Source organism: Nansenia antarctica, assembly GCF_963989245.1.
Source record: "Nansenia antarctica genome assembly, chromosome: 3".
Classification (NCBI taxonomy): domain Eukaryota; kingdom Metazoa; phylum Chordata; class Actinopteri; order Argentiniformes; family Microstomatidae; genus Nansenia; species Nansenia antarctica.
The window spans coordinates 67,991,753-68,004,252 of record NC_137688.1 but is presented as its reverse complement, the minus strand read 5'-3'; the positions used below and the strand labels follow the sequence as shown (position 1 = coordinate 68,004,252).

The following is a 12,500-nucleotide window of genomic DNA, read 5'->3' as shown; positions in this document are numbered from 1 at the left end:
TCAATTCATAGCTTTCATGTGACGTCACAGCATAGTGGAAACGCCCACCTGACGGGCAAAAGGCACTTTTTGCGGGCAAAACCCACGGGCAAAACCCACTTTTTGCGGGTTAATAACTTTGATTTCCCGTGGGTTAGGAAAATAATTCCAACGTGTCCGGATAGAGGAGAAGACATGGAATCCCAAACTTTTTGAATGGAGTCGATCCTCCACTCCTATCACCGTGGACACAGCAAGGAGCGAATTCCCGGATAGAAATATTCCCTCGCCCCACGTGACTGAAAGCTATGAATAGGAGGGGGGGGCAGCAGAGAGGCATGGAGTCAATAGGAGGGGCAGTAGAGAGGCACAGAGTCAATAGGAGGGGCAGCAGAGAGACAGAGAGTCAATAGGAGGGGGGGGGCGGCAGAGAGGCAGAGGGTCAATAGGAGGGGGGGGGGCACACAGCTAGGGGGCAGTAGAGAGACAGAGAGTCAACAGGAGGGGTGGCAGAGAGACAGAGAGTCAATAGGAGGGGCAGCACACAGCTAGGGGGCAGTAGAGAGGCAGAGAGTCAATAGGAGGGGGGGCACACAGCTAGGGGGCAGTAGAGAGACAGAGAGTCAACAGGAGGGGTGGCAGAGAGACAGAGAGTCAATAAGAGGGGCAGCACACAGCTAGAGGGCAGTAGAGAGATAGAGAGTCAATAGGAGGGGCAGCACACAGCTAGGGGGCAGTAGAGAGGCAGAGAGTCAATAGGAGGGGGGGGCACACAGCTAGGGGGCAGTAGAGAGACAGAGAGTCAATAGGAGGGGTGGCAGAGAGACAGAGAGTCAATAGGAGGGGCAGCACACAGCTAGGGGGCAGTAGAGAGACAGAGAGTCAATAGGAGGGGTGGCAGAGAGACAGAGAGTCAATAGGAGGGGCAGCACACAGCTAGGGGGCAGTAGAGAGACAGAGAGTCAATAGGAGGGGCAGCACACAGCTAGGGGGCAGTAGAGAGACAGAGAGTCAATAGGAGGGGCAGCAAGATGGAGATGTTCCAAGATGGCGGCGCGCTCGGACGCGAGGCTGGGGGAGCGCTCAAAATCGGTGCTTTTAAGTGTTTCTAAGTACATTTGTATGTAAATTTTTATTTTAATACTCATAGGGAACGGCTGTGTAAATAGTACCTACAGCAGACTAGACTTACTAGAAGTTGGTGCGCAAAACGAGAGGACTGTAACAACCGAATTCTTGAAACAACAAAAGATTCCATTCGAGATCGCTCGGTCGCCGGGAGAAAAATGGTACACGGTCCCAACACTCAAGCGCAAACGTCGGCGTCGAGACCGTAAGCAACGCAGAGGACGAAGGGGAGGCCTGCTAGCTAGGCTAAAGAGGAGCCCGGATAAGCCTGCTTTGCCGAGTATATTCCTATCCAACGTCAGGTCTCTGGCTAACAAGATGGACGAACTGAGACTGCAGGTAGCCACCAACAACACCGTGGGGGACAGCTGTGTGATTATTCTCACAGAGACCTGGCTCAATGACACCATCTTGGACTCGGCTGTCGGGCTGGAAGGAAGGACTTTACACCGTGCGGACAGGACGCTGCTTAGTGAGAAGACGCGCGGAGGCGGCCTCATCATATCTACGAAGGACAGCTGGTGCTTAAACACAAAAACTGTAAGTAGCCACTGCTCCCCAGACCTGGAATACTTGACTGTTAAATGCCGACCCACATACCTCCCGAGGGAATTCAACGCAGTGTACATTACATGTGTTTACATACCGCCTAGCGCGGTTGCTAGCTTAGCATTGGCGCGGCTACATGACGTCATCAGTAGTGGACTGAGCGCGGATCCTCAAGCCGTACACATCATCGCGGGAGATTTCAATCATGCTGACCTGAAGGTAGTACTACCGAAGTTCTATCAGCATGTTAAATGTGCAACAAGAGGAGAAAAAACACTGGATAAGGTATACACCAACATCAAGCTTGCTTACAAGGCTAGACCGCTAGCTCATCTAGGCATGTCTGACCATGTGTCAATCCTCCTGATCCCAGCCTACACTCCCATGAGGAAAAGTGCTCCCATCACCACTAAGACTGTCAGAACCTGGCCACCAGGGTCCGCTCCACTGCAGATCTGCCTGAATGACACCTCATGGCAGGAATATGAGCATGAGGACCTGGAACAGTTCACGTCGTCGGTTCTGAACCACATAGTGAACTGCACCAACTCAACCACCGTGGACAAACGGGTCCGGGTCTACCCCAACACGAAGCCATGGATGACTGGGAAGGTCCAAAAACTGCTCAAGGAGAGGGACAACGCCTTCTCAGGGAAGGGCACACTGCTGTACAGCACCACCAGGGCTAACCTAAAGCGCGGCATCCGGGAGGCCAAGGCAGACCACAGAGAGAAGATTGAGGAATGCTTCCTGAGCAACGACTCCAGGGGGGTGTGGCAGGGGGTTCAGCACATGACAAACTTCAGAGCCAACAGGCTCACAGCCGCGGAGGACGACCCCCTGCTGGCGGAAAAGCTGAACTCCTTCTACGCCCGGTTCGACGAGGGGCGAACGGAGGTAACCACAACACAAACACCACTCTCTCCAGCTCTCAGCAGCCTCACCCTCACAGAGCATGAAGTGAGACGCGTGCTGAAGGCGGTGGACCCCAGGAAAGCCTCAGGGCCGGATGGCGTCCTGGGACGGGTGCTGAGGGACTGCGCCGACCAGCTGGCCAGGGTTTTCACCAACATCTTCAACCAGTCCCTGTCCCAGGCCACCATCCCACCCTGCCTGAAAACCTCAACTATCATCCCAGTCCCGAAGAATAGCACGGTGAGCTGCCTAAACGACTACCGCCCGGTGGCACTCACACCAATCATCATGAAGTGCTTGATTGATTGATTGAAAACCTTTATTGTCCCCAATGGGGAAATGTTGTTGTCAAACAGCTCAGTTAGGGCAGAAAACATTCAATACAGAAAACAGAAAACATTCAATAAAATACATAAAACAGTGCAGGCTCAATAAGTAAAAAGTTCCAAAAGTTCCAGCTCCAGGTCTCCCCCACCCTGCAGGGCCTGGTTGTAGAGTCGGAGTGCAGCTGGAACAAAGGACTGTCCAAATCTTTTTGTACTTTGACGGGGGAGAACAAATCTGTGGCTGAACTTGCTCCTCATCCCCGCCAGCTCGCAGTACATCGGGTGGGAGGGATTGGCCAGCATGGCCGCCAGTTTTTTCCCCATCCTCTGTTCTGCCACCACCTCTAGGCTGTCCAGCCCGGTCCCCACCACAGAGCTGGCCTTCTTCACCAGTTTGTTTAGCTTCGCAGCATCCCTGGCGAGAAACTAGTCCGGGCCCACATAGTCACACGCCTCCCGCCCAACCTGGATCCATACCAGTTCGCCTACAGAGCCCACAGGTTCACAGAGGACGCCATCGCGACGACTCTCCACTCCACTCTATCCCACCTGGAGAGGGGAAACAGCTACGCGAGACTGCTCTTTGTGGACTTCAGCTCTGCCTTCAACACCATCCTTCCAGACAGGCTAGTGACCAAACTACTAGACCTGGGACTATCACACTCTATGTGCATGGATCAAGGACTTCCTGTCTGACCGCCCCCAGAGGGTGCGGGTGGGCTCCCACACCTCCACAGCCCTCAGACTCAGCACTGGGTCCCCCCAGGGCTCCGTGCTAAGCCCCATCCTCTACAACCTCTACACCTACGACTTCACCCCCGTCCACCCCAGCAACTCCATCGTAAAGTTTGCAGACGACACCACCGTGGTGGGCTGCATCTCGGGGGGGGACGAGGCGGCGTACAGGGATGAGGTGGAGCAGCTGGGCAAGCTGTGCAAGGTTAACAACCTGCTGCTGAACCAGTCAAAGACCCAGGAAATCATCGTGGACTTCAGGAGGAAAAAATCTGAGGTCCAGCCCCTGCTCGTCGATGGAGGGAGCGTGGAGAGAGTCTCAACCCTCCGATTCCTGGGGGTGCACATACAGGATGACCTGTCCTGGAAGATCAACACAGCAGCCATCACCAAGAAGGCACAACAGCGGCTCTACTTCCTGAGAGTCCTCAGGAAAGACCACATCGGACAGGAGATGCTGGTGACCTTCTACCGCTGCGCAGTGGAGAGCATCCTCACCTACTGCATCTGCATCTGGTTCTCCAGCTGCACAGCCGCAGAGAGGAATGCGCTACAGAGAGTCGTGAGATCGGCCCAGAAGATCACCGGCGCCCCCCTCCCCTCTCTGGAAGAGCTGTACAACACACGCTGCCTCAGGAAGGCCTCCAAGATCTCCAGAGACCCATCGCACCCTGGGTACGAACACTTTGCTCGGCTGCCCTCGAACAGGCGGTTCAGGACCATGTTCGCAAGGACAAACAGACTGAAGCTCAGCTTCTACCCCAGGGCCATTCAGGCCCTGAACACAGCAAAGACCTAGGTTCTAGGCCCTGGACAATCTAGACAATTTGATGGCAGCTACTAGATTGAAATCAAGTGCAACACTGAAACACAACTGTGAACATTTCAAACCTGCAAACTGCGACACTTTACATGAATGTGCAATAACACTATGTGCAATATGACAACCCTCGGGTACATAAGGTTCAGAGATAGGAAATGTTAGAATAGGTATAGCATAGCATAGAGTACAGCACAGTGTTTTATTTGTATAGTATAGTATAGTGGATAGTGTACATAGCCTTTATTTATGTAAACCAGCTCTTTTCCCTTCTTGTTTTTAGTTTTTTTTCTAGCACCAGGGGAGCCCCCCCTCCCAAATTTCGTTGTTTGGTACCTGTACTATATCAATGACAATAAAGACCATTCATTCATTCATTCATTCATTCACACAGCTAGGGGGCAGCAGAGAGATAGAGAGTCAATAGGAATCGAAAGCAACTTACAACAAATACATTTGTCTAAGCAAGTGAATCATCTATCCACCAGTCATCATAAGAAACAGTAATCTATGCTCGGGCCAGGGACCATTGGCAGTCTCAATGCTAGAAGTAGGAAGAATTAAGATTATTTTATATGTTTTATTATTTACAGTAGAGAACCTCTACAGGGGGGTAGAGGGGGGGGTAGAGGGGGGAGGGGTGTGTGTGTCTCACCAGGTCAATCCTGTTGGTCTTCCACAGCAGCGGAACGTCCAGGAACTGCCTGAACATGCCCTTCAGGTTCACAAACACTATGGTGGCGAGTACTGCCTTGACACACACACACACACACACACACACACACACCGACACACACACACACACACACACACACAAAACATTAGTCTTATTAGTATATGTGAATGCGTGTGGTGCGTGTGTGTGTGGGGGGGGGGAGTGTGTGTGTGTGTGTGTGTGTGTGTGTGTGTTACCTTGGGTAACTCATTAAACAGATGTCCTAGTTGCAGAACAGTGATCAGCACGATGACAGAGGCGATCACCCCAGCAACCTGAACACAGCAACCACATGACGACCACATGACAACCACATGACAACCACATGACAACCACATGTGTGATATATGTGTGTGTGTGTGTGTGTGTGTGTGTGTGTGTGTGTGTGTGTGTGTGTGTGTGTGTGTGGTACCTGTGCCTTGCCACATCGTGTGATATATGTGTGTGTGTGTGTGTGTGTGTGTGTGTGTGTGTGTGTGTGTGTGTGGTACCTGTGTCTTGCCCCCGGTGCTCTCCTGGATGAGGCTGCGGGACATGGAGGAGGTGACGCAGTAACACTGGAAGAACCCCCCCACCGTGTTACTGAGGCCCAGGGCCACCAGCTCCTGGGGGGGGGGGGGAGAGGAGAGGGGGGAGAGAGAAGGGGGGGGAGAGGAGAGGAGGGGGGGAGGGAGAGAGGAGAGAGGGAGAAGAATTTGCCATTTAGCTTTTAATCCAAAGCGATTTACAATTACAGATTACAGGGTTACAGTCCCCCTGGAGTAACTGAGGGCTGAGTGTCTTACTCAAGGGCACACTAGTGGTGGTGTTCCCAGGTCTTACTCAAGGGCACACTAGTGGTGGTGTTCCCAGGTCTTACTCAAGGGCACACTAGTGGTGGTGTTTCCAGGTGGGATTTGAACTCACAACCTTACGATCACCAGTCCAACTCTCTATCCACTAGACAGACCACCACTACCCCCTTGAGAGTCAAACCATTGTGACAGCGTCTGGTTAAAAAGTCCTCAAGTAGGGCAAATGCTAAATATTTTTTTCTGTTTTTTCCAGATTATTTTTCCTGACATTTCCAGATGTGTCATACACACGACTACGAGTTGTATTCATTGAAATCTGAAAATAGTCCAGTTTATTTGAATGTTGGTACACCTCAAACCAAATACCGGAGTAATCTAAATTTCTTTAGACACTATAATGTTCTATGCTATATGATGGCTACTGCCTGATGTCTGCATGTTTGTGCATTTCTCTATAGTTTTTTGTTCAGCTATATATTGAAAATATTTGATGTATTGTTGGTGTTTCCTGTCTCATGAACACTTGTGTATGTGTTTTTTGTAGTCCACTAAATCTAAGACTACAATTCCCTTGATGCCTAGCCACTAGGTGAAATGTTTGACACAGGTGTTGTGCGTTGGCTAATCAAGTGATCTTGTTTGAACCCTTTACACCAGTGGTCTTCAACCGGGGGTCCGCGACCCCTAGGGGGTCCGCAGAGGTACTGCAGGGGGTCCGCCAATGTTTGTCATAATAATTGACATTTTTCACCAAAATAATCAGTGAGAATAAACAAATATAACAAATGATATTGAGTAAAGTACAAGCATTAATAGGCAATAATAAGCTACTTTTGACAAAAACTATTTACAAAATAAATGATGCCCATGATTCTAGAGTCTCACATAACGTCAGCTGAAAAAAAAAGCAAGCTAGTGTGTTGTTCGTGTCGTTCAATGAGAAACAGTTCAATGAGAATCTTTTTATAACTTTTATTCACGTGCTCTGGTTCATCAACTCCATCTACCTAGTACCTATTAGTTCCTGTCCTGACACTACCACTACATCATCTCCGGTCCTGTCCTATAACAAGGACCTCTACTGACACCTAGTGGTAGGAGTATCCATTCGTCACATCCTCCTTTCTTTGAGGTAAGACAAATAACAAACAGCTAACAGTTCAAGTTACACAAATTACAGGTATCAGCTACAATCTTAACTGCAGCTATGTCCTTAAAGCATTTTACTAAAACACACAACCAAACATGTTTACTATGAACTAACCCTTAAACTTTCTTTTATATGTATAACATATCAACTCAAAACATTAAACACATTCTTACACATTCATGCTTATTGTCTTTTTTTTTTTTTTTTTTTTTTTTTACAAGTTCAGTCTATCAGGCTTTGTGATGTGTCTTGTGGATCTTCTTATCACAGGTTCACTTGACATGTGTGTGTTAGTGTGTGGTTCAGTATATCTGTCTGTGTTACAGTCACTTGGAAGTGGACGGATGGGCTCAGACTCACTGCAGGCTTCACTGAGCTCTGGAACAGCTTCTGGAGTTTTTAGGAGACTGCGGCGATTGCGTCTGAAGATTTGTCCTTCTTCTGTTCTCACTGTGAATGACCGTGGAGCGACTTCGTCAAGAACAGTGGCTTTTGTCTTCCATCCATCAGGACCTTGAATCCTGACTGTGTCGTCGCTTGAGAGTGGTGGAAGCTGCTTGGCTGTTCTGTCATAGAATGACTTCTGCTTCATCTTCTGTAGCTGTAGCTTTTGTTTTAGCTTTGGACGTCTTCTTTGCTGTGAGTAACTCGGCAGTGTGGTACGAAGCTTTCTCTTCATGAGCAACTCAGCAGGTGACAGTCCACACTCAAGAGGTGATGCTCTGTAGCTGAGTAGAGCAAGGTATGGATCTGAGTCACTGTCAGCAGCTTTCTTCAGGAGTTGCTTGAGAATGTGGACTCCTTTCTCAGCCTTTCCATTAGACTGTGCATAGAGAGGACTGGAGGTCACATGATTGAAGTCGTACTGTTCTGCAAACTCTCTCCACTCTCCGCTACTGAAGCACGGTCCGTTATCAGACACAACGGTATGTGGTATGCCATGTCTGGCAAAGATCGATTTTGTGTGTGTTATGACACAGGCTGATGACATGTTTGCTAGCAGTGCCATTTCAGGGAAGTTGGAATAATAGTCAATGACTACTACATAGTCTCTTCCTTTGAGATGAAACAAGTCCATTCCTACCTTGTGCCACGGTGCTGCTGGCACATCAGCTACTATCATGGGCTCTTTGGTTTGCTTGTTCCTATGCTCCTGACATGTTTGACACCTGCTTATCAGTCTCTCTATGTCTTTGTTGATTCCAGGCCAGTAGACAGTATCTCTCGCCCTTCTTTTACACTTTGCGACACCGAGATGACCTTCATGGATCCTCCGTAGCATGTCCTGCCTCAGAGCTCTTGGGATGATGATTCTGTCGTGTTTTAGCAACAGCAGCCCATAGACTACACTCAGCTCACCTCTGACATGGAAGAACTGTGGACAGGAACCTGGAGGCCATCCATTTTGCATGTTGTCGATGACTTGTTGCAGCTCTGTGTCTTTCGCTGTTTCCTCAGCTATCTGTCTGGACTTGGAGTCTGATACAGGAAGCACAGCAGACACCATGTTCACATGCCTCTGAACATCCTCTTCAGTTGTACTGACACTGTCCCCTGTTGGTGCTCGCGAGAGTGCGTCAGCGAGTACTAGATGCTTTCCTGGTGTGTAGATCAGTCCAAAGTCGTATCTTTGCAATCTCATCATCATTCGCTGTATTCTTGGTGACATCTCATTCAGATTCTTTTTGATTATAGCGACTAATGGACGATGGTCTGTCTCTACAGTGAAGCAGGGGAGGCCATATACGTAGCTGTGGAACCTCTCTAGCCCAAACACTAGCCCTAAACACTCCTTTTCTATTTGAGCGTAACGACACTCAGTTTCTGTCATAGACCTAGATGCATAGGCTACCGGTTTCCAGTGTTCACCCTCAGCCTGAAGGAGTACTGCACCAATCCCATCTTTTGATGCATCTGTGGACACTTTAATCCTCTTTGTGTGGTCGAAGAATGTTAGCACAGGTGCAGTGGTTAGTGCTCTCTGGAGCACTTGCCATTCATGCTCATGCTTGGAGGTCCACTTGAACACACTCTCATTGTGCAGGAGCCCACGGATGCAGGATGTTTTCGCTGATAGGTTGGGGATAAATTTACCTATAAAGTTGACCATCCCCATGATGCGTAGCACCCCTGTTTTGTCTGTGGGCCTCGGCATGTCGAGTATGGCGTTGATTTTCTCCTGGTCGGGTTGGACACCTTGTGCTGAGAGCTTGTCTCCAAGGAAGACTATTTCCTGAGCTCCAAACTGGCATTTTCTCCTGTTGAGCTTCAGTCCATTCTTCCGTATGCTCTCCAGCACTTTTGTCAGCCTCTCATTGTGTTCTTGGATTGTGGAGCCCCAGACAATGATGTCGTCCACATAGGCTCGAACTCCATCCAGCCCCTCGATGATGTGTTCCACTGCTCTATGAAATATTTCAGACGCAGAGATTATTCCAAATGGAAGTCTGAGGAAGCGGTATCGACCAAAAGGAGTGTTGAAGGTGCAATATTTGGTGCTGCTCTCTTCTAATTTGAGTTGCCAGAACCCTTGTGATGCATCAAGCTTTGTGAAGTATCTTGCACCCGCCATTTCACAGGTGATTTCCTCACGCTTGGGTATCTGGTAGTGTTCACGCCTGATGTTCTCGTTTAGATCTTTTGGGTCCATGCATATTCTTAGGTCACCGTTTTTCTTTTTCACACACACCATTGAATTGACCCAGTCTGTTGGTTCTTCAATCTTCTTTATTACACCCAGTGTTGTCATCCTGTTTAGTTCCTCCTTTAGACGGTCTCTCAATGGTGCTGGGACCCTTCGTGCAGCATGCACAACTGGCTGTGCATTTTCTTTGAGCTGGATTTTATAGGTGAATGGCAGTTCACCAAAGCCCTTGAACACATCTGAATAGCTCTGCACTATGGATTCAACAGAGTCACTAGATGTTCTCACAGTTGTGTTGATGCAGTACACTCTTTTCACCAGCTCTAAATCTTCGCATGCTTTATCACCTATCAGTGAGTCTAGTCCTTCAGCTACCACAGAGAAGAGTAAGTGGTGCACTTTCCTTTTCACTGTTACTTTCAGCTTGCATGTGCCTAAACAGTCAATTCTCTGTCCATTATAGTCCTTAAGCTCAAGCATTTTTCTTTGAATTTTTGGCTTTTCTTTCATTGCTTTGATGTCAGACATGCTGATTAGATTTGCTTTTGCACCAGTGTCTAGTTTCAGAGTGACTATAGTCCCATTTATTTGCAGTGGTGCTATCCATTTATCTTGCTTGACAGCATTTATCTGCTTCTGTGGCTCTACTTCACAGCCCACCATGCCAACAACATATGGGTCACTGTCACTGTCAGTTTCAGTGTCTTCCCCCACTATATTTACAGGTTTTCCCATCCTTTTCTCTTTCCCTTTAGAGAAGCACTGTTTGGCAAAGTGGTTATTTCCTTTACAATGAGAGCATTGCTTACCAAAAGCTGGACACTCCCTTGGCTTGTGCTGCGAGCCACAGCGTTTGCAGTTGAACGTCTCACCGTCTGTCCGTTGCGTTTGTGCGCGTTGTTTTCCTTTGTAGAAGACCGCGGCAACTGTCACATCATCACTCACTTTCATGGAGCCCGCTGCCATCTCGCCGAACGTCCTCACGTGAATCCGGGACAGCTCACTCGCATGACAGATCTTGATTGCCCCCTCTAATGTCAACTCAGCTTCCCTCAGCAGCCATTCCCTGACCTTTTTATCCTCCACACCAACTACGATCTGGTCCCTGATCATGGAGTCCTTTAGTGTAGCAAAGTTACATGACCGTGCTTTTAGCTTTAGGTCAGTCAGAAAACTATCGAAAGGCTCGCCCTGCTGCTGGATTTTAGAACGGAACACATATCTCTCGTACGTCTCATTCTTTTTGGGAGAGCAATGGGCATCAAATTTCTCGAGCACTTTATCCAGCTTCTCGTTATCATCTCTTTCCTCAAACACGAACGTGTTATACAGTTCTATGGCTTGTGGGCCAGCTATTGTTAGTAAGAGTGCTACTTTCCTGGTGTCCGGCTTCGTTTCCAATCCCAACGCTGTAATGTAGAGTAGAAACTGTTGTTTAAAAGTGCGCCAATTGCTGTCGACATTCCCCGTCAGTTGCAGACTCGTCGGTGGCTTCACTGAATCCATGTCGCATTTCACAGTTGTATCTTGCACTGTTTTACTCCTGGTACCATGTGTTGTTCGTGTCGTTCAATGAGAAACAGTTCAATGAGAATCTTTTTATAACTTTTATTCACGTGCTCTGGTTCATCAACTCCATCTACCTAGTACCTATTAGTTCCTGTCCTGACACTACCACTACATCATCTCCGGTCCTGTCCTATAACAAGGACCTCTACTGACACCTAGTGGTAGGAGTATCCATTCGTCACAGCTAGGTGTTGGCTAAAACGCTGCAGTTCGGTCTTCATTGCGAAATTAACGTTAAATAATAACTAGCATAACGTTACTAATTTAGTTAGTTTGATAATAACAAACCCGCCCCTTTGCTTCTCTATGCGCCGCTATAACGCGCTCCTTTACCATTCCGAGGTCAGATGGCTTTCCCGTGGATCAGTATTGGCGCGCGTCTTTGAATTACGCACAGCTATCCACGAGATTCTTCTACCGCACGGAGCTGGCTGCGCATTTCAATGCATTTCCGCGGATTCCGCGGTGCCCTCGCCTGACGTGAAATGCGCAATTGTTGATCACTTGGAGGCACTCGAAAGTCAATTTGAGAAGTACTTTTCTGAGACTGAGTCTTGGAGAAAGCACAAGACATGGATACGGTTTCCATGCAAAGACAATGCATCCGACGCCTACCTGACAGCCGCTGAGGAAGATCAGCTGATCGACCTAACCACAGACAGTACACACAAGAATGTGCACGAGTCACAGCCTCTCACCCAGTTCTCGATGAGCCTCTTGCCTTTTGCAACAACTTATCTTTGTGAAAGTGGATTCTCCTCCCTCACCTACCTGAAGAGCAAATACCGTTCCAGACAGCAGTCTGAGGATGACATGATGCTCTGCCTGACAACCTCCATCTCCCCGAGAATAGACAAGCTGTGTACCACCAACCAGGGCCAGTCATCTCACTGAGGTAGGCATACCTGACTTCCTGAAGCTAAAAGTTTCATTGTTGAAAAATAATAATAACAGAAAATATAAGCCTCATCAACAACAACAACAACAACAACAACAACAACAATAATAACCAATCATAATTATGCATGAACGTTTTATCAATCATAAACACATACAGTATAGGCTAATAACCCAGTATATAAATAGGTTAATACGGTGAAAGAAAAGGTGAATGAAGTAAATATAAAAGTTATTATAGGCTTTAAAATGTGAGACATTTAAAAATATATATTACAT

At 48.2% G+C, this 12,500-nt stretch overlaps 1 protein-coding gene across 1 annotated transcript in view; it reads right to left on the bottom strand.

Moving 5' to 3' along the window:
• Positions 1 to 12,500, bottom strand: part of LOC308154301 (solute carrier family 26 member 6-like) — a gene marked incomplete at both ends in the record, with an annotated part of 32,973 nt that overhangs the window by 7,249 nt on the left and 13,224 nt on the right. Inside the window, 3 exons of the mRNA XM_080527465.1 lie at positions 5,108 to 5,203; positions 5,365 to 5,442; positions 5,659 to 5,772. Of these exons, the coding sequence (XP_080383591.1) occupies positions 5,108 to 5,203; positions 5,365 to 5,442; positions 5,659 to 5,772 (288 nt within the window). The remainder of the gene's footprint in view (positions 1 to 5,107; positions 5,204 to 5,364; positions 5,443 to 5,658; positions 5,773 to 12,500) is intronic.